The sequence below is a fragment of the Bos javanicus genome, chromosome 15, assembly GCF_032452875.1.
Source record: "Bos javanicus breed banteng chromosome 15, ARS-OSU_banteng_1.0, whole genome shotgun sequence".
Classification (NCBI taxonomy): Eukaryota; Metazoa; Chordata; class Mammalia; order Artiodactyla; family Bovidae; genus Bos; species Bos javanicus.
The window spans coordinates 42,973,696-42,998,702 of record NC_083882.1 but is presented as its reverse complement, the minus strand read 5'-3'; the positions used below and the strand labels follow the sequence as shown (position 1 = coordinate 42,998,702).

At 51.4% G+C, this 25,007-nt stretch overlaps 1 protein-coding gene and 1 long non-coding RNA gene across 3 annotated transcripts in view; one reads left to right on the top strand and one right to left on the bottom strand.

The window, feature by feature from the left end:
* Nucleotides 1-206: 206 nt before the first annotated feature.
* The window catches only part of LOC133261955 (uncharacterized), a 50,669-nt gene continuing 25,868 nt past the window's right edge, over nucleotides 207-25,007 (top strand). The window contains exon 1 of the long non-coding RNA XR_009741181.1: nucleotides 207-943. This is a non-coding gene — a long non-coding RNA (uncharacterized LOC133261955). The remainder of the gene's footprint in view (nucleotides 944-25,007) is intronic.
* The window catches only part of SBF2 (SET binding factor 2), a 499,008-nt gene continuing 491,167 nt past the window's right edge, over nucleotides 17,167-25,007 (bottom strand). For both annotated transcript variants that reach the window (XM_061440817.1, XM_061440818.1), the window contains 5 exons: nucleotides 24,705-24,809; nucleotides 23,122-23,315; nucleotides 22,396-22,483; nucleotides 19,906-20,037; nucleotides 17,167-18,921 (listed from right to left, as the gene is read on the bottom strand). In XM_061440817.1, coding sequence (XP_061296801.1) covers nucleotides 18,823-18,921; nucleotides 19,906-20,037; nucleotides 22,396-22,483; nucleotides 23,122-23,315; nucleotides 24,705-24,809 — 618 coding nt within the window. In that variant the 3' untranslated portion in view covers nucleotides 17,167-18,822. The remainder of the gene's footprint in view (nucleotides 18,922-19,905; nucleotides 20,038-22,395; nucleotides 22,484-23,121; nucleotides 23,316-24,704; nucleotides 24,810-25,007) is intronic.

The window sequence follows — 25,007 nt, the reverse complement described above, 5'->3', positions numbered from 1 at the left end:
TCAGACACGCCTGGGCGACTTCACTTGGGCTCCATCAGAGCTGACTGACCACAATTCTCCTCTCATTGGTGGCTTTCACCTAACCCTATCCTGAGGTTGGGCTTCCTTGGTGGCTTGAAGTGAAGTGAAGTCGCTCAGTCGTGTCCGACTCTTGGCGACCCCATAGACTGTAGCCTACTAGGCTCCTCCGTCCGTGGGATTTTCCAGGCAAGAGTACTAGAGTGGGTTGCCATTTCCTTCTCCAGAGGATCTTTCCAACCCAGGGATCAAACCCGGATCTCCTGCTTAGCGGGAAAGAATCCACCTGCCACTGCAGGAGACTCGGGTTCAATCCCTGGGTCAGGAAGATCCCCTGGAGAAGGAAATGGCAACCCACTCCAGCATTCTTGCCTGGAGAATCCCACAGACAGAGGAGCCTGGTGGGCTACAGTCCATGAGGTTGCAAAGAATCGGCTACGACTGAGCGACTAAACAACAATCCTGAGGTTAGGGACTCGTTTCCCTTTCTTTCTTCTTAAAGTTAACACCAGCATACATGGAATCTGGACCATCCACCCCCGTGCTGCCAATCCCAGTCTTCTCTTCCAACAAACCCTGGGAAACTTCATGTGAACGGAGACGCTAGAAAAACCCCAACTTCCAGAGTTCCCTGCCTGCGCTCTAACCTGCCCCGGAAAATCCCACACCCAGAGCCCGCGGGCCGGGAAAATGCCCTAGTGCCGGCCGCGAGGATCCGCATGGCCGCCAGGGGGCAGGCGTGCGCCGCGGACCGTCCCGGCCGGACCAGGCGCGCTGCTCCCCGGCTCCCGCGGGCGGGGCGAGGGCCCGGGTTGGAGGAAGCCCCCAGTCCCGCGGCCCAAGAGAGCAAGCCCCGCCGCAAGCTCATTTTATCTTCAACACTCCGGGAACTCAGCGCTGCTCTCCTAGTTTACCGATGAAGGAGGTGAGGCTCAGAGTTAAGCAGTTGCCCAAGGGGACACAAAACCCAGGTGCCCAGGCTCCAGGGCCACTCCGTCATTCCTGGCACGTGCATGTGCGGGCAAGTGCTGGCCAGCCGGGGGGCCTCGTGAGGGAAGGGTGAGAGCACCCCCGCTTCTGGCTCAGCCCCTGGGGATTTCCTCCTGGGGGGGGGGGGGCTCTAAGGAGGGCCCTGTTGGCGCCTGGAGGCACGTTAGTCATGCATGCTCCCCCATTCCCCCCGCCTCCCTCCCTGGGGCAAACAGCCCTGGGCCCTGTTGCTGTAGGCATCTCAGAAAGGGGCAGCCCTCTGCCCTCTGTGGACACGCTTGGCTGGAGTCTGCCGGCCGTCTGGCTTGGGTGAGAGTGGGTGAGGAGGGAGGAGGAGCAGCCAACAAGCAAGGGCCTGTTTCCTGCCTGGCCTGACCCCAGCTGTCCCCAGGGAGGCCCCAGCAAGCCGATTAAGGTCATCCAGGGCGAAATTCCAGCCTGAGCCCTGAGCAGTCACTTCACTTTTCTGATAAGGCTCAAGAAAGGACCCGGAGTGTCCTCCGCACACCCCCTCGCTGTCAGCACCTCTGTTGTTGGGGAGCCTCCGCTGCAGACAGCCTGCCTGGAGAAGAGACAAAGATAGACCCTGGGACAGATAAGGAGAGACAGCCAGGCAGAGAGAGGGCAAGGGACGCAGATGAGGAGATGGGGTGGGGGCAGGGCAGTGGCCCAGGCGGTGGGTCTGGAGCCCCAGAGGTCAGAAGAGGTTCCCAGTTTCTCTTGCTGAGCTCTGCCTGGGCTCGGGTGTTGGAGAAAGATGCCATCATGGTGGAAACAGAAGAGCTTTTGTGTGGTAGGAAGACGATTAAGCTGGCAGTCCTGCCTCTCTGGACCTGGTGGATGAGGGTGCTGGCAGAGTCCATGTGGGGTGTGGCCACCGAGCCTCCTGGAGGCCAGGCCAGAGGGGTTGAGATGGGGGGCCCTGTACCTCAGTGGAGGGGCAGGTGGGGCACCCCTGGGACAGATGGGGCTGTACCCAGACAGCTAAGTGTCTCCTGCTCAGGGCCTCTTCTTCTCCCTATAGAATATTTGCACCTAACACGGGTGATTTGACTTGACAAGTGAGCAAGGGCATAAAGTCACAGTTGGCCTGCGGGCACCCCAGTCACCATATGCAGCTGAGTCAGTCACAACCATTTCCCCCATCCCCTGGGGGCCAGAGCCTCTGCCCCACCTGCACACGTAGACACATCCACGCAGGTACGCGCAGGTACACACAGACATGGTGCGACTGAGTCATAGATGCCTCCTCAGAGAGCACGTGCCTGCATGCACGCGCACACAGGTGCCTGCAGACACCACGTGCCTCTGATTCTGAGTCAGCAGGCCATTGAACCCTGAGGGAGAGTGCCCAGAGTGTGTGCTGCCTTCCCTGTTTAGACCTGGGTGCCCATATATACGCATGCACGTGTATGTGCCCACCCTCTATCCTGCTACAATCTGCTGGGGGGGTGGTCAATAAATATCTGTGGAATGGATAAACGAATGAATGAATGAATGAACAAACAAGTGAAAACGTGAGCAACACCCACACTGCTTGGAAACTTGGTACCATCGGTTGGGGCTGCGCTGCAGGGTGGGTCCCAAGTGTGTCTGCTGGGAGTTGTCCTGATCCAAATATAGCCTCCGTGGGAGGGCTGGGAGCCAGGGCTGCCTCCCAGACTGTGACTTCACTGGGCCTGAGGCCCAGCCTCTGAGGAGTTGGAGAAAATTAACAGAGAAGAGGCCCAAGCTTTCCACAGCCAGGGCTGAAGTGTGAGACTAGAGCTGGTGGGTGACTGCGTACTCGAAGTGTCAGTGGCTTGAGCTGGAGGGTTGAGGACTGTGTGGTGGGCCCAGAAAGGACAACTTCTGAGGCAGGCCCCTGGGAACCACCTATCTGGGATGTCTTGGGCCAGATGTGCAGAAGGCACAGCCCCACTTGAGGATGGGGAAGCACCGTGCTTAGGTCCATTGGTGGGTGTCAAGCCAAGGCCTCTTAGATGGCCCCCATTCTGGACAGGCCTGCTTGCAGGGCGGTTCCCATCTGCAGCTTGACTCTTCCTTCCCTAGTGGCTGTGCCTCTGCCCTATTTCATCATCTAGGATATTGCAATATTACCCCAACTGATCTTTCTGCCTTGACTACCCCCTCAAGTCCATCTTGTTCATAGCTGCCAGCTTTCTTTGTCTGAAATATAGATGTGATTCTGTAACTCCTCTGCTCAGAAGCCTTCCATAGCTTCCTGCTGTTTAGCAATAAAGGTGGCTTGCCTTAGTCTGGTGCTCAAGACCCTTTCATAACCTGCTCCTGCTTTGCCATGTGTTTCGAAAGGCTGATGTAGGACGAGGGCATTGGTTACGTGCTAAAGGGCGGGTTCATGGATGCTAGGCTGATGGATGCTTATAGGAATGGAGGGGCCCAGGGACTGTTTGATATGTAGACAAATGATTAGAGCTTGGGATGCTCACGGGGCTAGCAGTAGGCGTGGAGACGTGGATGGGTGGGGGGTTGGAAGTCAAGGCGGTATTGGTTGTAAAGGACAACCCCACCCCCGCCACGTGTCATCAGGAAGGGGGTGAGGGTGAGTGCGAGGCCCCTTGGACACACTTCGCTGGGGGCCGGGCCTCGGGAAGGTGGCTCCTCCCTGTCCCAGGCAGCTCTCAGGTCTGGCCGCGCCTGCCCTGCGGCCCCTCCCTCTGCCTTCTCCTGCCTGGCCTGGTTTTCTGCCTCATGGCCCAGCAGTTGTCCTCAGCCGTCCTTGAGCCTTCCTTCCTTCCACAAGATGTTTGCTCTTTTTTTTATGTGACCTATTTTTAAAGTCTTTATTGAATATGGTACAATATTGCTTCTGTTTCGTGTTTTGGTTTTTGGGCCTTGAGGCATGTGGGCTCTTACCAGGGATCGAACCTGTACCCCCTGCATTGGAAGGCTAAGTCTTAACCACTGGGCTGTGAGGGAAGTCCCCACAGGTGTTTTTATCAAGTGACTGGTTATGTGCCTGTTTGTACTCAGCAAAGCTTCTATGTGCTGAAAAATAGACTGGGAACAAAAAGTTACTGCCCTCTGGAAGTGTGCTTTCTGAAGGGAGAGACAGACGTGAAGCAGTTACGTGCCAGGTGGTTAATGCTGTGGGACGACCGTGAGGGCTAGGGGGTTGGGGTGCCTGCCCAGGGGGCTCAGGAAGTCTCCCATCAGGGAGTATTTGAGCAGAGATGTGAATAGAGTGAGGGTGAGCCCTGAAGATCGCTGGGGCAAGAGTGTTTCTAGGAAGAGGGAATGGCGAGCGTGGTGGCCCGGAGGCAGGACTTCTCTGCACGTTTGAGCAGCATCAGTGAGTCCAGTGTGGCCGATGCAGAGTGGACAGGGGTACGGAGGTAGGAGATGGGGTCAGAGGGCCAGAGCAACAGGGTTTTGGAAGCCGTGATTAGGACTTGAGCTTTTACTCCAAGAGGAGAAGGCTGGAGGGTGTTCGACAGAGAAGCAACACTCTTCTGTGGTTTCAAAGGCCGCTCTGGCTTCCATGTTGGGAACAGACTAACGGGGTCCAAGGTGGAGGCAGGGAGCCCAGTTAGGAGGCTCCTGCAGAAACCCAGGGGGAGCTCACCCAGTGCGGCAGTGGCAAAGGTGGTGACGGGTTGTCCAGTTGAGGATGTATTTTGAAGGCAGAGTAATCAAGATTTGCTGATGGATGGGCTGTAGGTGAGAGAGAGAAGAAAATTCTTTCAAGGACGAACCTAGACTTTTTGGCCAGGGTGACTGAAGATGGAGTTGCTTCTTCTGAAGTAGGAGGTTGTCTTTTGCGGCCGCCGTCACCCTTCCCTAGACCACAGCAGCCTCCAGAGTGGCTCTCCACATCCTCTCTTACCAGCCTCCAGCCTGTTTTCCCTGTTACAGCTACTCCGTGAATGGGTTCTGCCTTTTTTTTTTTTTTTGATGGTTTGCTGCTGCTAAGTCGCTTCAGTCGTGTCCAACGCTGTGCGACCCCATAGACGGCAGCCCACCAGGCTCCCCCGTTCCTGGGATTCTCCAGGCAAGAACACTGGAGTGGGTTGCCATTTCCTCCTCCAACACATGAAAGTGAAAAGTGAAAGTGAAGTCGCTCAGTCGTGTCTGACTCTTAGCGAACCCCATGGACTGCAGCCTACCAGGCTCCTCCGTCCATGGGATTTTCCAGGCAAGAGTACTGGAGTGGGGTGCCATTGCCTTCTCAGGTGTGTTTTATTGGTTTCCTTTCCATATCCTTCTACAAAAGAGCAAAACGAAAGCTCCTAGCAAGAGGGTGAGGTGTGTGTGTGTGTGTCACTCAGTCATGTCTGACTCTTTGCAACCCCATGGACTGTAGCCGGCCAGGTTCCTCTGTTTATGAAATTCTCCAGGCAAGAAAACTGGAGTGGGTTGCCATTCCCTTCTCCAGGGGATCTTCCCAATCCAGGGATTGAACCCAGGTCTCCTGCATTGCAGGCGAATTCTTTACCGCTCTGCCTCTGGGGAAGAGGGTGAGGACCCTTCCCCATCGCCATGTTCCCCACCTGTGTCCCTGCTGGGTTCGAAGAGGCAGGGGACCGGCTGCTCGGGAGGAGAGTCAGAGAAGCCCCCCTACCCCCACTACGCAGAGAGGGGAGAGGCCTCTCCTGGGGAGGGTGGGGCCGGCTTGGGGTCACAGCAGGGGCTGGAGTCCAGGCGGCCCTGTCCCTGGGCAGGAAGGCAGACCCGAGTGTAGGCTGGAGGCCCGTTAGACCCAGAGCTCCGCCAGGAGAAGAGGCTGTGAAATTTGCAGTATCAGGTTTCGGAAAACACAGGGTCAGGGTCAGCGGAGCAGCTGGTAGTGGGGAAGGCCAGGCCCAGCTAATTTCCTGTCAGAGTGGCCCAGAGGCCCCAGCCTCTCTCCGAGCTGGCCGCAGGGGAGGAGATGCCGGGAATGGCTCACATTCCTCTGGCGGGGGCCCACGCCGAACCTCGGGGGGCCCGCGGGGAGTGAGGAGGTGGACGTGCTGAGGCCAGAGGCGGGGGCCCTCTGCAAGGACCAGGCCTCTGCCGTCCGAGCCTTAGACTGGGATGGGGCCAGAGGCGGGAGAGCAGCGGCGGGAGACCATCGCAGCTGCTAGAGCTCCAGGGTAAAGGAGCCCAACCTCATATTTCAGACGAGGAAACAGAGGCTCAGACAGGACCAGATCTCAGCAGGATCGCAGGAGCATCCTGATTCTAAGCCCTGGAGCTGTTTTTTCTGGCCAGGCCCACCAGTTTCCTGGAAGGCCCTGCATTGCTAAGTTGTGTGACGGAGAAGGGTGGGCAGGCAAGCAGGCTCGGTCTGTGCTCCTCCTGAAGGGAGGTGGGAACCCTTGCTTCCACATGGGGGGCTTGCTTCCCGGATAGTCTTGCTGGAGGTTGGGTGGCCCGTGTGGAGCAGGCCGGGGGGCCTGCGTCAGCCGAGGGCCCACCTCTCCTTCCCGTGGAGGACCCCAGCCCATCCCCACCACGGATGGGACTCTACGCCCTGGCCCAGCCCCAGGAGGATGAGGCCATGTTCCTGGCCTTGAGTGGCCTGACCAGGCCCAGTGGGAGGCAGAGGTCACAGGTCCTGGCCCAGCTGAAGTATGATGTCCAGGTAGGATTGGCCCCGGACACGGGCACACGAGCCCGGGTGCAAACCTGGCTCGTCGGATGCCACCGTGTGACCTCAGGCAGGTCAGGTAACCTTTCTAAACTGCAAAACAGAGAGGGACCACTGCTGTTCTCTCTTTCCATCAGCTTGTATGGAGGGTCTGTGCCTTGGACAGAGGGTCTCCTGCCGGATGCTGTGAGACACACCCCCTCCCAAGGCTCGGAAGTGTTGCCCGTGCCCTCTCTCCACATCGCCCACCACCCCCAGGGAGTATCTGGGGAGGCTAGGCCAAGGCCCCCGCTGTCCGCCTAGCCATCCTTTCCCCGCTCTCAGCACTTGACTGTGAGACTGGGACCCTGTAAGGTGTCCCAGGCATCCACTTGACCAGACTGTCCCTCCATCCCCTCTGTCCACCAGTCAGGCCCCAAGTTCTACAAATGCCACCTCAGGCCTGTCTCCGAGGCTTCTGTATCTACGCAGCCGCGCTGCCTTCTCAAGTCTGAACAGCCACGGTGGCCTCCAGCCGCCCTCCCTCCTCACTCTCCCCCATGCACTCTTCACCAGAGAGATCTTTCTAAATACGCATCCCAGCCTGGCCTAACTGCCTTCCCTGCCCTCCTCCGCGCACCTTCGCATCCCTGGACTCAGCATAAATGTCACTTATTCAGGGAAGTCTTCTCGGATCCCCAGGGCTGGACTGGGCTCCCCTCCCATCTGTCTCTGGGCTCCTAGCTGTCCCCATCCCATCACAACTCTGATCACACTAGACATCAAATCTTTCAGGTCTGGGGAATGGATTATTTTACTTGGAGTCTAGAGTAATCAGAACAGCAAACATCCATGAATGCTTTTGGAATGCCTGAAAGGTGGGCACACAGTGCTTTGGGGTGATGGGTCTACTCGTAGTCGGTTCCATCCTACGTCTGGAGATATGGGGGAGTGTGCCCCTTATCAGGACTGACTCTGGTACCTCACATACTGAGGCCCTGGGCAGAGACATGACTTCTGTCTGGTGAGGCTCAAGCAATGTGGTCATGCAAGGAACCCTCAGCCTCACCTGCTAAACTCAGCTGCCACCAGGAAATTCAGATGTTGACAGAGGCAATGGGTGGGCCCATGTCAGACAGCATCTGCGTGTAAAAGTGGGTGTGTGCTCGTGCAAGTGTACACGTATGAACATGCAGCCGCCGCCTGTTGTCTGTGTGTGCGTGGCTGCGTTTGTGTGTAAGTGCTCCCCTTACAGCGACTCCTTTCCCAGCCTAGCCTGTGCTGGGTGCTGGTGCCTTGCACACACCTATCATGACTTGTATCATGGTACTTTATCTGTAGGATGCTATATTAATTTTCTGTTGCTGTTGTAACAAATCACTACAAACTTAGTGGCTTAAAACAGCAGACTTATTATCTTACACTTCTGGAGGTCAGAGTCCAGAGTGGGTCTCACTGGGCTAAAATGAAGGTGTCAGCAGGGCCGTGTCCCTTTTGGAGGTACTCCCGGCTTTTGGGGGCTGCCCACGTTCCGTGGCTCATGGCCCCTTCTGTCTTCGAAGCCAGCGATGGCTGAGTGAATCTTTCTCAGATCGCCTCACTCTGACGTTCGCTTCTGCCTCCCTCTTCTGCATGTAAGGACTCTTGTGATGACATGGGGCCCATCTGGGCTGGTCTCTGGAGGTCAGTTGATGGGCAGCCTTAATTCCATCTGCAACTGTAATTCTCCTTTGCCACGCTGCATAGCATGTTGGCAAGTCCTGGGGATGAGGGCGGGGATGACATTGTTCTGTGTCAGATATGCTCTGCCTCTTCTGTCACTTGTGACCTCTTTGGGCTTGTGCTGGGTCTGATTGATCTGCACGCCCCTTGGGAGCAGGACACTGGCCAGCCCGCCCTAGGTGCTTATTACATATTTGTTGAATAAATCTGATTCAGCCAACAGCTTATGGAGAATCCGTTTTGTGTTGGGTACTTTGACATCACAGTTTTTCCTCCCATTTGATAGGTGAGGAAGATAAAGCTCAGAGAAGTTAGGACCCACCCAAGGTCAAAGAGCTAGTTAGTGGCAGAGCAGAAGCTCAGTGTACCCTGACCTCGGGTCAGCAAGGCTGACACCTTAGTTCCTTCGAGTCTGGGGTGCTGAGAGAGACCAGTCCTGGACCTTTGGTGGTGGCCATGAAAATGCATCTCTTGAGTTTCAGGCTGGCCTCTGCCACTGTGCTCACACCCACCGCTGTTTGCTCCCAGGCCTGCGGGCTGCCCTTGACAGGCAGTCCTGGCATGAGGATTCCCCACTGGACTTGTTGCTGTCTTAGGCCTAAACTGCCACCTTAGACTCTTCTACTCTCCCTCTGTGCTCCTGTCTCTCCCTGGTAGGGTTCAGACCTCCATCAGTTTGGTGTCTCTCCCAGCTCCCCTGACTCCCTACCTACTTCTCACTGGAAATGTCTCACACAGAGGAGATGGGGAGGAGGATGCCATCCTGGTTGGTGGGGACCCCACATGGTCCCTGGAGCTGGTAGTAGCTCAAATGCTAGAAATTTCACTGGTGAGAACCCAGGGAAGTTTCCTAGAGATGAATTCTGTGGCAGGTGTGATAATTCAGGAATTTGAAAAATATGGGGGGAAGAGTGCCTTCAAAAGATGAGCTGCTTGCTTCTCACTTGTCCTGATGGTCCGCAAAGGGAGGAAGAGGGACTGTGAGCCCCCAACAAGCAGCTCGTGGGTGAGGGGGACAGCACACAGCCTAGGTGGGGGGGCTACAAAGAGGCCCTTGCCTCTAGCAGTGGGGGACAGCTGTGGTGGAGTGGCAGGTAAGGACAAAGAGAGTTGCAGAGCTCCGGATGAGACTGAGCACTCGGCCAAGGTAGTTGTATGGGGGTCAGGCTGTACTGGGTAAATGTGGCACCCTGAGGTCACTGAAGCTGCAGCCTCCCTGACCCTCTGGGCTGGCAGGTGTGGCCCACACTTCCTTGGGAGAACTCCCACCTCCCCTGCACTGAAAGATGCCACTGAGGCCTCGCTTCCACAGGGCAGCGGGTCCCCTCCCAGGAGCAGCACCTGCTTCCTCTCCTGTCTGCTAAGGACAATGATGAGGGTGGAATTCCAGAAGAATCTGGCTGGGGACATGCTGGGCCTGATAAGGGGGAAGGAAACTACCCTAGGAAAGAATAAGAACCACGGTGGGTACTGACAGAAGGCAGGGGGATTTCCTGGGATTGGATTTGCGAGTGTTTGAGGCAGCTGGAATAGAAGACTGGATCAGCCAGAATCCATTGACGTGAGGGCACGTTCTTCAGACATAGAATTTAATACCCTAGCTAGGATGCCAGGGGGTGGAGCAGACGCTCCTAGAAGCCTTTTGGAAAAAGTCACAGCCAGCACTCAACAGAGTGGAAATACCCAAGTTTCCCTGGCAGACAGTAGAGAAGAAATTCATGACAGCTGAAGAAAGTGGCCACTTGGAGTGATGTATTATGTAAGGCCGGTATGGACAGGCAAGGACAGAGGGCCAGGCAAGTGGACAAGTGTATCGAGCATGGTGTCCCCAGGGGCCAAATGGATGGGCAGCCAATAGGTTCTGCTTAACGTCAGCAGCTGGGGAAGCAGACAGGAATGGAGGAGCAGGAGTGGGGCAGCAGAAAGTCAGGGTCCCTACTCAGTTCCCAGACCCGAGCCTGTTTTCAGACATGGAAGCCGTCTCCTGAAGAGGCGGCCAGGGCTCTAGGAGGAAGGACCCTGCAAAACAGCCATCAGTATGTATCATCATGATTCCTTCAGTTTTCCCCAAAGGTCTATAGCCATTTATTTGAGTGACTGTTCACTAGAGAGAGGGGGCCACCAGGCAGGTTTTGAGTCATATTAACACTTGGAGGCTCCAGGCATCTCGCAGGCTATTTGTCAGAGTGGGGCCCATGGAGGTCAGGGAACAAGTGGAATCCTGGCTACAACTGGGCTTGCACTGGGTCCACGACCCATGCAGTGTTTAATTAGAATTCACGTGCTCTGGACCCCACTCTGGGTACCTGGCCTAGTGGGCAGGAGCTGTCACAGCAGAGAAAGCTAAGTGGAAACTTCTGAAATTGCCTTCTCCTTGTTCCCTCATCCTGCTCAAGGTAATAGATAAAAAAACAACACCTCATGCCAGGGGTGATGGCAGAAACAAATGCCACCGTTAACAACTTAAAGGACGAATGGGTGGCGGTCCTACCATCTCTCCATTTAATTCACCAGTCTGACCTTTGCAGAAGTTGACCAGATCCTGGAAGAAGACTGCAGGCTTCACCAAGTGATAGCTCTGTTTGCAGCTGCTGGGCCTGTGGAATCATTCCTAGAGCAGATTCATAAGGCTTTAGGTATGCACTTTGCGGTCATTTGGCAAATGCCTTCTTTTCCATTCCAATTTGAAAAGAGGATCAGAAACAGTTCACGTTCACATGAGATGAACAACAATATTCATTTACAGTTTCACCTCGGGGCTACATTAACTGTCTTGCCCTTTGTCATAATATAATCCCCAGAGATGAGAGCCACGTGAGTATCACAGTGATCCATTACATCAGTGACACCGTGGTGGTGAGACAGGGTGAGCAAGAGGTGCCTCTGTGCTGGAGGCCGTGGCGAGGTCACACGCTGTGTAGAGCAAGGCGTATAAACCTGCGAAGACTCAGGGACCTGACACTCCAGTGAAGTTTGTAAGGGGCTCAGCAGCCAGGGGTATGCAAGGATATCCCCTCCCAAGTAAAAGAAACAGGTGTATCTTGTATCTTTTACAGTGAAGACAGCACAGGGCCTGGCTACCCTTGGTGGAAGGTTGCTCTTGGTTAGAGACAGCACCTTACTCTGGGAGAGATGGAAGGCTGCCGGCCGCTGGTGGGTCCCCTAACAGGACCAGGCGCTCAGAAGGTCCAGGCTGCAGTGCAGTCCTGCCGATGGGTCATACCATTTGGCAGACTCTCTGGTGCTGGAAGCGTCAGTAGTGGGAAAGGGAAAAGACGTGGTATGGGGCTTATGGAGAGTCCCGGGGATGCTGCAGCAGGCTGCACTATCAGGGACAGAGGATTACACACCTTTGAAAAATAAATTTTAGAAGCTTTATTATGTTTTGGCCGCACCGGGTCTCTGTTGCTGCAGGTGAGCTTTCTCTGCTTGTGCTGAGCGGCGGCTGCTCTTTGCGATGGTGCCCCGGCTTCTCACTGCGGTGGTTTCTCTTGTAGAGCACGGTCTCAATAGTCATGATGCACGTGCCTGGTTGCTCTGTGGCATGTGAGATCTTCCTAGACCAGGGATCAAACCAGTGTCACTTGCATTGCAAACAGGATTCTTAACCCCTGGGCCACCAGGGAAGTCCCCGATTATAAACCTTTTGAGAAACAGTTTCTGGCCTGTTACTAGGCTCTGGTAGAGACAGAACGTCAGATCACAGGAGGCATCTCAAACCGCCCAGGCTGAGTTGGGGTGTGTTGGATGTGTCAGTTCATTGAGTCGGATGGGCCTGGCAGTAGACCAGCGTAAGAGGAAAATGCTCCCTCTGCAGCCGAGCCTGAGTGGGGCCGGAGCGCACCAGGAGACCGCATGAGGACGCAGCCGGGCCCGGCCCCTGACTTGCACCTACGGCCACATGGAGGTCCTGCATAACCAGCTGGAAGAGGAGGGACAAGCCTGAGCTTGGTTTATGGATGGGTTGGTTTGGTACATGCCTACGAGCTGCGGGTGGGCAGTAGCTGTATGACAGAGACCTAAAGGGAAACGGAAAATATTCCTGCTGGGTAGGGCTGTGAGCAGAGTACCTGGTCATGTACTTTGTAGACAAAGAGTGGCCCAAGGTAGTGAGCAGATACATACCCTCCTGGGCAATGGCCAACTGCCTGTTTGGTCAGGGGCCTGGAAGGAGAAGAACGGGAAGATTAGGGACGAAGAGATGTAGGGTAGAGACAAGTGGATGGACATATGGGGGAAACACGAAGATTTTATTTTTAAATTTATTTTGGCTATGTAGGCTCTTTGTTGTGGCGCGCAGGTATCTCTTGTTGCCCTGCACAGGCTTAGTTGCCCCTTGGCATGTGGGATCTTAGTTCCCTGACCAGGTATCGAACCTACACCCCCTGCACTGGAAGGCAGATTCCTAATCACTGGACCACCAGGGAAGTCATCATGCAAGATTTCAGTGCCACATGTTAATGCCCATTAGAAAGCACCCGGCACATTGGAGGCAGTGAATAATAAGTAAACAAAATGACCTGGATAGTTGACACTAGCTGGTCCTTGTCATTGCTATGTGGGACCAGCAGGATGAGCCCGAGTGGGGTGGCCACAGTGGCAAAGGCAGAGCCAGGCAAGGGCTGACTTGGCCCACCGGCACAGACTTCCACATCCCAAGGCTGCTCCAGGTACTGCTCGCTCTCCGTGCCCAGCCTGCCAGCAGCAGAGACCTATGCTGAGCCTGCATGTGGCCCTCCTCCTGCCTGGGGCAGGTCAGCTACCTCAGGGACTTTCCATCCTGGAAGGGCCAGTGGTTCATCTTCACAGGGATGGAAATCTCCTTTGAGTTTGCCCTTCCTGACCAGAGAGCCTCAGTCAGCACCACTTCCCGGGAACTTACAGAAGGCCTGATCCAAAGGCATGATCCACACAGCTGAGCATTTGACCAGGGACACAGGAAGGGTCCTGCTGAACCACGGCTCATGGCTGTCACCAAGGCGACGACTCCTGTGTCCAGGAACCAGCAGGGGTCCTTGACCCTGATCAGCAGAAGACAGGGCTGCTTCTACATGATGGGGGCAGGAAGGAGGGTGACTTTCTAGCCACTCAAGTAATCCCCACCGTAACCCAAGGAGACCTGTGCAGCAGTCCTGACCTGAGACAGGTTTGATTACCCTGATCCTCCCTCAGTGTTGGGAAGATCTGGAGAGAGAAACGGCAACCCACTCCAGTATTCTTGCCTGGGAAATCCCATGGACAGAGGAGCCTATGGGGCTACAGTTCATAGGGTCACAGAGTCGGAAACGACTTAGCAACTAAACAACAACAACCTCCTTCAATGAAGGCTTGGATCACATCTCCAGGAGAGTCCTCAGCATACCCTGAGGTGGCTGAGGGTGAGGGGAACTCAGAATGGAGAGTGGGAAGAGGGAGGGTATGAGATGAACTGCATCAAGGGCGCTGTATTAGTCCTTGGACTCGCCTCTGAGTTTGGCTAGAAGAGAGGCCCAGGGGAAACTGGGAGGAACTTCTCTGGAAGCTGGCTGTGAGAGGTGCTCTGTGACCACGGTGAGAAGACCCCCTGGGTCTCTGGGTGCACAGCCTGTGCGTGACTGTGGGCCCCAGCTGCTGCTGCATTTTGGAATCCACTGCTGTTTGTTTCCCTGGCTGCAGCATGCTGATGGCTGAACGGGGTGGGTGTCCCAGGCTGTCCTGGGGAGGTGTGGGGTTGCTCTGATGATTCGTGATGTCCTGAGGACTTCTCATCTGCCTTGCCGAACTTCCTGAGAGTTACTCCACAGTCTGAGTCTCCCACCCAGCTTTTCCTCCTCCCTCCCTTCCCTGGGTCTTTGACAAGGTCATGCCTGCACGCTGGTCTCCTGACTCTCCCAACCTCCCCTACTTTGCTGCGCATTTGGCGCCTGCTTCTCAGAGGACTGGGACGAACACGTCTGTTAGCACCACTCAAAGCAGGACCAGCAGCCTCAGTGTCACCTGCGAGCATATTAGGAATATGGAATGTCAAGTCCCCTCTCAATCCTACTGAGTCAGGATCTTCATTTTAGCAAGATGATTCATACACACGCTACAATTTGTGAAGCGCTGATTTAGATGCTTTGGTCTCTTTCAGCAAATCCTTTCCATCACAGTTTGGAGCCTCAGTTGCTGCAAAGGTGAATCCTTGGAATCACAAGTTCACAGATCAGGGTCCTTCATTTTATAGGTCAAAGCCTTAAAGTTAAGATGTAGTTCGAGGTCTTATCACGAATTAGATGCAGCACGGAGGTCCCTCACCTCCCACTTTGGCTCTGCTTTGAGCAGGTTGCTTGCTCTAAATCTGCCTTGCCTAGCATAGTAGCCCAGGAATGTGGCTAGTTGTGGTATAATTTTAAAAAGTTTTTTTTTTGGATCTTTGTCCTGGGTTTGTGACATGGAGTTGCTAAAACCTTTAGAACTTCCTGAGTGAAAGGCGTGCCTTTGTTATTCATAATGAGTCCCTCTGCCCACACCTGTGTTTATGTGAATGCAGTGACTCAGGCTGGGCCCCTAGATAGCTTCAGGGTGGTTACCAGAAAGAACTACGTGCGAACGGGGTGTGGGAAATTACACCTCCAGGGGGACTGGAGAGTGGGTTATGAAAAAATCCTGACGGGATGTAGAGAGCTTCCCAGCTGGCGACCACAGAGAGGGGCTGGGAGGGCGCAGGCCACCCTCTCTCCGATCCTTGCCCCACGCATCCCTTCCTTGTGGCTGTTGCTTCCTTAGGACACACTGATAAGCACAGACCACGCACTTCCTGAGCTGTGCATGTTATTCTGCACAATCACTGAACCCGAGGAGGGGATTGTGCATTGGTCAAAAGTCTGGTGGCCCCTGGGACTTGCAAGTGGCATCTGAAGGGGGGACACTCATGTGGGACCAAGCCCTCAACTATGGGGTCTGGGCTGACTCTGAGGAGGAAGCGTCTGAACTGGATGAACTGCGGGACACCCAGCTGTATGGGGGAACTGGAGAAGGGAGTGAGGAACGACAGGAATTTTGTATGAGAAATGGTGTTGGAAAAAAGATAACATACTGGTTCAAACTGAGATAGACCGTAGGTGCAAAATACTCACTGGGTTTTGAGGACTCAGTATGAACTAGTTCATGAGAAATTTTTTGTACTGATTATTTCAACATGTCAATTTTGATAGATTACAGTAAATAAATTATTGAAAAGATAAAATGTTATAAAACTTTATCAATTTCTTTTTACTTTTTAAAAAAGATTCACAGTGGCTTGATTATATTTCTATTTGGCAGTACTGCTCCAAGTCTTATCTCTTCATCCATATACTGTTGCAGGAAAGGGGGTCCCTTCCAGGGCCCAAAACTGGGCTCTTGTCTAGCACTCGGAAATGAATTGTCTGAGGAGACACATGTGCTGACAAAGCAAGAGATTTTATTGGGAAAGGGCACCCGGGCGGAGAGCAGGAGGGTAAGGGAACCCAGGAGAACTGCTGTCACGTGGCTTGCAGTCTCGGGTTTTATGGTGATGGGATTAGTTTCCGGGTTGTCCTTAGCCAGTCATTCTGACTCAGAGCCTTTCCTGGTGGTGCTCACCTTGTTCAGCCAAGATGGATGCCAGAGAGGAGGATTCTGGGAGGTGGTCAGACAGGTGCTATCTCCCTTGACCTTTCCCGAACTCTTCTGGTTGGTGGAGGCTTATTTGGTTCCCTGTTCCTTACCAGGACTGCCTGTCATAGAACAACTCATGCAAATGGTTACTATGGTGCCTGGCCAGGGTGGGCGGTTTCAATCAGTGTGCTTCCCCTGACAATACTGTTTTATTCTTGGCTTAATTCATAGCTCTGATTGCTGAAATGCTGAGGGCATTTCCTGGTTATCAGCCTGAGATCTTGAGATTATTCAGAAGTTCTTTGAGATAATGGAGTTACTTAACAAGTCTTAAAACAACTCCGAATGAAATATCTATAAAAGTCAATTTTCATTGAGAAACAAATTAGCCGTACTATTAACAGTTAACACTCCAGCTCTGGAGTGAGGTCATCGGGTAGAGGGGCTAGGGAGGTAAGATGAAGAACCTGGGCTGAAGGTTTTGGGGAGTGGGGCCTGTGCTCCCCTGGGGCTGCAAGAACCCAGGCATAGAAAGGCCTTGTCAGGGGAGCCGCAGGGCCAGGGCTCCAGGCCCTAGTCTTTCTTCCTTGGAACCCAGTACCCTTCTCCCCACACAGCTAAGGTTGAGGAATGAAGGGCGGCCTGACACTCTTGGGCTCGACTCCCAGCTGTTTCCCTTGTTAGTCATGTCAGGGTCACAGCGTGCAGAATGGCAGGTCCCAGGAGTCCTGGAGACTCAGGAAATTGGAAGGCTCAGGAGGGCGACGATGGGGCCCTTCCTTCTCCCTGGATCTCCAGACTTGGGGGTTCAGCCCTGAGAACCTGCATTCTGTTGGCTCCCCATCCAGATGTAATCGGGGTCCCCAAGGTAAACTCCAAGAGCTTAACGAGAGGAAGTATGGTCCAGACTGTGCTGTTTAACAACTTCCTGAAGCAGAAAAATCTGCTTCTGAACTAGCGTTTGATTTCTCCTGCCTAAAATTCTTGCCAGTTGCCATATGCCACAGGTGGCGAAACTGCAACCTGGAAGAGGTAAAGGATTTAACCAACTTCACACAGCTCATCAGAGGCACAGGGCGGGCCTCTTCCCTAAACTCTGCAGCAGTGTGTTCAGAACCAGGGCAGTGACGACATTAATAAACCAAAACAAGAGATGGGTTATGCTGTGCTTTACCCTTGAACTTTTAGTCCCGTGTATGAATCATGAGTGTGGCCTCCTAAGTGTCCCGCAACGCACACTGAGCTCTATTTCAGTAAGTGAGGGATGCTTTTTCTTAAGAAATGTTTAATTCAAGGTGGTTAGTGAATACAAGGCATGTAGTGCCTTCATGAAAGTTAAAAGAATCCAGTTACAAAAGAAGCACTGTGTAAAGTCTCAAATAGCTGAAGGTACAGTGGGCTCCATATTTTACAGAGTACAAAAAATTATTTCATATACAAAGAAAAATACAAATAATGTGCAAAAACATTTTCACAGGTGGCAATTTATAAAATGAAAATGATAGAAAAATCCTTCATTCTTATTATCCCCGAATTTCTTATATATTAACACAGTTCTGTTTCCTAGTGTGTAGATAATTTTAAATTTGAAAATCTGATTTATTTTTCATCTACAAAGTGGCTTTTTAAAAAGGGAACCATTTTAAAATTACTGAAATCTTATGAATGAATCAGTTAATTTTATATTAAATTATAAGCAGACTACCTGAAAAACAAGGGTATAGAAATCATATATACATATTTTTGAAACATTAGTTTGGTATTTAACATATTAACATTTCAAAACAAATGTGATGATCTAGCTACCTACGACTCCAGCTGACCAGTGGCTGTTGCAGAAAAGCTGTCTCTGTTCACTGTGAGCAAACAGCATTCCTGTATCTCAAGCTGGACAAACACAGGTTATCAAAAGTACAGAAAATCTAACTGACTAAACAAGTCCTTAAGTTTACGTGCAGAGGTGCTGTTTGGGTATCCAGTCACGCCACGGTGCGAGCGCGGCTATACAGCCCTTGGCACAGGGGTGGTGTGCTCATCAACAGCTGGCTTCTGCCTCTCCAACATCTTCACTTTATTAGAGTTCAGTGCAAGTGGCTGTTTTGTGAATTAGTGCATTCAGCTTTCTGCATGTTATTTTGTGTAAGAAGCTGTCAGGGAGCAGAAGAATACATGGGACCATGAAGTCCTGGATCCTCAGGGCACCTTTGGCCTAGGAAAACTCAGTGTTTTGGAAGCGGTGTTTTCCTGCATTGGCCTGGTGATTACTGCACCATTCCCTGGCCAATCTTTCCCATCAGGCTATTCTGTGTGCCCCTTGGCCTGCCTGAGCACTGGTGGTCTTGCTGTGAACCCCAGCGCTGAGCAGGGATCCTGGAAGCACCTTCGGCAGCACCAGAGAACCAAGTATCTCTAAGGTTGGGCAATAAGAGCAGGAGCCTCCAATGGGAAACCTAGGCAGAATGGAAGATAGTCTTGGAGGATTTTGAGTTTTGCTTGTCAGGAAGTTCTCCAAGGAAGTTATGACCTTGGAGAACAGAAAGGATCCTGCTTTCATGAAGAAGGACCCAGGTGGGTGGTAGCCGCTTGGCTAGGGGATGGGTGACAGATGGCTCAGGAAGCATTCTTCTGATCCCTAACCACAAGGGATTGTCCTAACCACTAGGTTAGAACAACCTAGTGCACGATGCAGGGAGGGCCTGGGGCTCTTGACCAGACTTGTGTGACACATCTACTCCGGCTAAGAAGATGTAGCAACTGCCGAGAGAGGGGAATGGCTAAGTCTGGGCAGGAGAACCTCAGGCCCTAGGATGACTCATCAGAACTGAGCAGGAAGCTGTCAGCTCTTCAAGGATTCATGCACTTTTTTCCTATCTGGCAGCACAAGCCCTTCCTCCCTCTTCTGTGTGGGTTGACCATGGGTATCAGGCATCAGAGATACAGCTCTGGATCCTGTCCATCCACTGCTGGGCACTCTGTCCATCCTGGGCACAGAAGTTATACACACGTTTGCTGGTCTTGAGCTGCAAAAACAAAGGAAGAGAAGCAGAGATGAGGGCAGGGCTAGTCTACAGGTTTGGTCATGTGAGCTAATCAATCCCTGAGACCTTCCCTTTTCATGCTACCCTGGAACCTCCGTTATTTCTCTGCCCTCCACTGTACTGCCATTGTGTATGGAAGTGATTTTACTTTCCTGGTCCCCAGAGTCACAGGGATCTTAACAGAAGGGTCTGCAGAGAAGACAGATATTCCAGAAAAGCCTGACTTTGTACCTTCTTGACTAAGGAAGAGGGTGTGGAATAGCTGGAGCCTCTTGCCTCACCCATGTACTGCAGCCATGCAGCAAAGGAGCCAAGAAGACTGAGCTTCATCCACATCATGCTGGGGTTGGCTTTCACATTCCCTTCCCATCTCTTTCTCTAAGTCTTCAGCTGGGGCCTCACTGGGAGTTCAGAGTCAGGGAAATGGCCTCACAGCCTGAGCAGGGCACTAGAATAAGACCTGTGTTTGGTATGAAGTCTTGCTTGGCTCTGGGGACTACATAAGTCCCCTATCATGTGGCCCATAAAATGTCCCAAGGCCTGCTGAAGATGTCAGGGAAGACAGGCATCATGTGTGACTAATGATGTTTTTTTTGGATGATCAAGCTTGAAGACAACAAGATATAAAAGGGAAGTAACATCTGTTCTTGACAGAAGGTGGTGAGTGAATAACAATATTTAACAAGGAGTTCCTCTGCTTCCAAGTGTAGTTGGATACCTTTTGAAGAAGTCTTTTGTGCAAAGCAACACGCAGCCTTTATGAGCCACAGGGACAGCGGGGAGAGGTCAGGTTTGGGGATTAAGAGTGCTGGCTTCAGGTTCTGCAGCAGTTCCCACAGCCAGGGTGGGGCTGTGGCCCATCGGTAGTCACCATCAGCTGCTCTGAGGCCCTGTCATTCTTGGAGTGGATGGACTGACTGTAAGGGATTACGTGCAGAGAGCCAGGAAAAGACAAGGTCAACTTACATCAAAGAAAGCCTTGTCACTCGTGTGCTTCGGGGCGCCCATGCTGGGGCCGGCAGGGATGACCATTTCTACTTCAGCCAGGTCGATGTGGCCCTTACAGCTGGTGTCCTCACCCGAGTCATAGTATCGCAGCTGGAACCAAAGGACACGTGGGGTATGAGACTCAGGAAGGGGAGCAGCAGGGCTTGGCAAAAGGTATCTGAATACTTTCCCATATCTTGTTCAACTATGTCTGGGAGAACAGACAAGAAATTAAAAACACTGCTTCTAGGAAGAAGAATTAGGTAGCTGGGAGAGAGGGTAAAAAGACACATTTTTTGAAATTTGAATAAATGTATTATAAAAGAATAAAAACATCAACAACTGTAAAAATATATGGAACATATGAATAGGGGGTTAATGTTTAGAATATATACAAAATTCCTAAAGATTGAGAAGAAAAAGATAAACAACCTAATAGAAAACTGATCGAAGGATTTCAACTGGCAACTCACAGAAAAAATTTGAGCGACATATAAACATCTGAAAAGGTGAAGAGCCTCAACAGTCAAAGGTAAATGAAATCAATGAGATTTCACTTTTCACACAGATTAAGAAATATTTCAAATGGCTGACAATATTCAGGTTGAATGGAAGGCATGAAGTATTCGTAAGCACCGTTTGTGGGGTTATAATTAGTCAGAAACCTATTAGAGGACAATCTGGCAATATGAACTAAAACTTAAAATGCTTATCCCTATTGCTACACCTTTCCCTTTTTACAGTCTTTACAGAAAGACTCCCACAAGCATGCAAAGGCACACAAATAAAGAGGCTTCCTTCAGCACTCCCTCTACCAGCTAAGGACTGAACAGATGTATCTGCCTGTCAGTAGGGTGTTGGTTAATTAAATGATGTACATCAATAGTATGGGATGCTATACAACATTTAAGAAATAAGATCTGTGTGAACTGGGAGGAAAATATGTTCAAGCTATACTGTATTTGAAAAGCTGATTTCCAAATAGCATGTAGATATGAAGTGATTTTTGAAAAACAATGAAGAGCTCAACATTTGACTGACGGTTACTATGTGTAAGGACTGGATTTCACTTGAACTCTATCAGTCTGGATTTCAGAAAGTTACATGGCAGGAATGTGTCTGGTGCCTCCATCACTGTGATTCTGGCCTCAGACTTCTCTCTGCCTCTCTCTGCAGGCATGGTAGGAGCAGGACAAATAGAAAACCGTACACCTTTTGTATTAAATCTAAAAGACTGTGAAGAATGCAAGTATACTTTGACGTTACTGTAAATTATAGAAACATCATGACATTCTCCTATGTTTTATTTAGTGGTTTAATGGGACTTTTCTACACAATGTAGGCTCTAATTTCAGAGACAGTGCTCTTTAAAGTCCAGTTGCCTAAAACGGGCTTCCACTGCATATCTGTAAAAAAAAAAATTCTCTGTATCTGTAATCCAGCAGGATCCTGTGTAACCTTTATGAAACTCCTTGAGCAGAGTGAAAGGTGGTTGATCCCCACATAAAGTGTTCATCTGGCAGGAGTCATCTAGATGCAGCTCCAACCAGAGCACCGTACTGGGGTACAGCCCGTATCTTTCTCAGGAGACTCCATGTTACACATAAATGCACTGAGAATCTGCTCAAGGCTGACCGGTCAGTTCTAAGGCAGAGTGACGTCTCCGGTCAGACCATGGGAGGACATGTGACTCTCCAGTGAATGATACAAAGAGGCTGGAAGTTTGCCTAGTGTCCCCCTACCCTCCAAGATCACCGGAGCAAAGATTCTGACTCTAAGGACTGTGGGGAGAGCGGGGGGGCTAGAGCCATAGCAGAGAACCTAACAGTGGGGAAAAGACTTCCAGCATGGTCTGGGAGGTCCAGGCTAGTGTCCGCCCACTGTGGATTTCAGGTTTGCATGGGCACATCCCTTTCTGCCTATTTTAAAGCTCCCGCCCTCCTCTGTTGCTGTCCCCTTTGAGGGATAATGATGCCTTCTTTAGTACAGGGATGGGCACAGAGAAGGTGTTCAAGAAATGTTTGTTGAATAAATTAACGCCCTCGACTCTGAATGGATGCTTTGTGCTGTCGAGACGAAGTGATCTGTATTCTGGAGAGTGTGCACAGGCATCGGCTCTGTATGTGCGTGTGGTATGCAACACGCTGAAACCCTGAGGTCCTCTCCTGGCCTGGTTGTGGACAGCAGGCAGCAGGAGATGCATGAGCATTAAAAAGCAGAGTTTTGTTGCTCTTAATGCTCTGGGCGCCAGGTCACTGCCTCCGTCGCACACACCCGCACTTTCTCAGAGGGCTGCTGCGTGCTCTCTCACTAGGTCCATGGAGGAGCCCCCAGGTAGCTGGTGGGAGGCCTCAGGGAAGCATTCTGTACATGGGGGCTGTGTGTGTCTGCTGAGAGTCACACAACAGCCAGGGACGGAGGCTCGCCTGGGCAGAAGTGACTGCTATAGGTTGTGATGGGGTTTATTACCTGATGCTTTGTTACATCCAAAACGAACCAACGGGGCTTCCAGCCTTTCAGCAAAGCCCCTCTTTTGTACAGCGTTCCCTCAAAGGACCTAGAAGTAATGATGACGTGGCGGTTAATATGGTTTTACTACGTACTGTAAAGGCGATATCTGTTGTTTTTGTTGGTCAAGTTTCTGTTTCCCCTAGATGATCCAAAAAAGATCAGTCGGAGCTCCCCCCAGAATTTCTCTACTAGGCTCTCAGGGAAAGACTGCCTCATTCTGCTGGGATTACCAAACTTGTGAGGTTTGGAGCTCTCAGCAGCCATCCTTTGTACCACGCTGGGGTTCACGCAGCCTGTACAGGAAGCAGAGCTGGTGAATGACAGAAGCCTGAAGGTAGCCTTCTCACTTCATGTGAGTAAATTCCTTTCTGCTTGGGTGAGCATGTGCTGGATCTCAGAAGTCTGCCACTGGAGAAGCGCTCACTAACACACATTCCCTCAAAAGACCAGGCAGATAGGAGATAGTAGGACCTGCCACAAAAAACTACAACCTCCTGGCCTTATTTTAGTTGTAATTTTGACTTTTCCTCTTCCAAGAACCATCTAACACATTTAAAACAGAAACAAAGAATTAAAGAGGATCCATTTTAAGTTGATAGAACGTGGCATGGCCTAGGCCTGGCTGATTCGAGGGGGGCTGGGAGAGCCTCTGTCGCACCCCCGGGCAGGGCTCCCAACGTCCACCTGTTCTCGTCGTTCTTGGGTGTGTACTGGCTATACAGCGTGGCTGCTCTGCGATCCACCCCGTTGGATGGGGAGACACCAGTGTTCTGCTCCTCTGCCAGGTTGCTGTCTGGAAGGTGCAGCTGAGGCCTCTTCTGATAAAAAGGGAGGTTGGTGGACACAGTTCCTGGGGAGCCTGAAGGGTATCTCTGGGGCTGAAAAAGACAGAACAGGAGATAGGAAGGCTTTACAAAGACTTTAAGCGACTGACCCGGTAATTTTACTTCTAAAAATTTACCTCAATAAAGAAACTGGACCATATATATGTCTATATAAAACATGTATAAAAAGATGCTTACCTTGGAGTCTTTTTTTATAATAGCAAAAAACTAGAAACTACCTAAATGTCTATCATTATAGGGCTAGTTAAAAAAAATATGTCTGAACAATGGGATTCTAGACATCTGTTACAAAGGGTGCTGGTTTATATACGACAAATGGAAAAGACACGCATGCCATATATTAAGGAAAAAAGAAAGCAGGTTTTAAAACTATGTCTATAGTAAATCCCTTTTATATATGTGTTTAAAAGTCTGAAGGCATAGTGGTTTATTTCTACGTTATAAATTTTGGGTGACTTCTATTTTATAACTTCCTGTGTTATAAAGGAATACATAAAGGAATACATATATCGTATTCATAATCAGAAAAAAAATTAACAAACTATTTTATTCTTCTGAGGAAAAAAGCAGTACAGCCTCATCCACCCACGGCCTGTCTGATAACAGCCCCTGAGTTGCCACCTGAAGGCCAGAGATGGCGCCCCAAGAACCCCTTCTTACAGGGTCAGAGGACATTTTCTCCTGTACTCCATTCTCCTTGACCGCTCTGTGACATCTGACCCTGCTTACCTCTCCTTTCCTGAAGTGCTCTCATCTGTCCTAACCTCCCTCTGTTGCACTTGGAGCCGACCTGCTGTGGGTTTGGCCGGTGGCCGCCCTGTGTGTCAGCCGTGTTATCTGGGCCTGAGCCTGCACGCATGAGCCAGACGCCGCTGCCTCGCTGTGGGTTAACAGGACACTAAGTTGTGGACGCTCAGGGGCTCAGCACAGCCCATTCCACATTTTACAGCTTAAGGGGTGGTGAGAAGCCGAAAATGGAGTATTTGGTATTAAAATATTTTTAGAGTAAATGTTTCTTAATTTAGAAACAAAAAGGGGGTGTGAACAACAGAGAGTGGCATATTTTATTGTTTTAAAATATTTGATTTTCCCTATTTCTCTGGCGCCAGCAAGATCTGGGCATTTCCTTCTTCCCTCCTCTCCTGTGGTAGAAGATCAGCTGAAACCACAGAGGTGCTGAGATAGAAAAGACCCAGTAATTTCCCCTGGATTCGGGGCACTGAACATAAGTATTATATCACTGTGGTAGAGTCAGACACTCAGGAAGTACTCGGTCGTTTGGAACTTTCTGCCCTGGACCCTCAAGGCACGACCCCTCTCTTTGGCCATACACCTCCTGGGTTACCGGTGGCAGAGGCCCCACCTGATCCAGTGCCCTCAAGAAGCTCAGCAGCAGCTCTTCAAAGGGCTTTGCCAACTCACATGGTCTGCTCTGGGCTCTTCTTTAAGGTCCACGTTTACCCGCTCCCACAGCTGCTGCCACTTCTCAGGGGTTTGGTTCAATTTATGCTCCAGTCTTTCAATTTCCTACAGAGAAATCAAAAGGGTTGTTTTTTTTTTTTTTGACAGTTAAGTATTGGGTTGGTTAAGAAGTTCGTTTGGGCTTTTCCATAACAGCGGACAAACTCAAACGAACTTCTTTCACAGAAATCACGGTGCTCCCCAGAGCCACAGCTCCTCGGAGCCAGAGGAGGAGCACGACCAGAGCAGTGAAAGGCTGCAGCG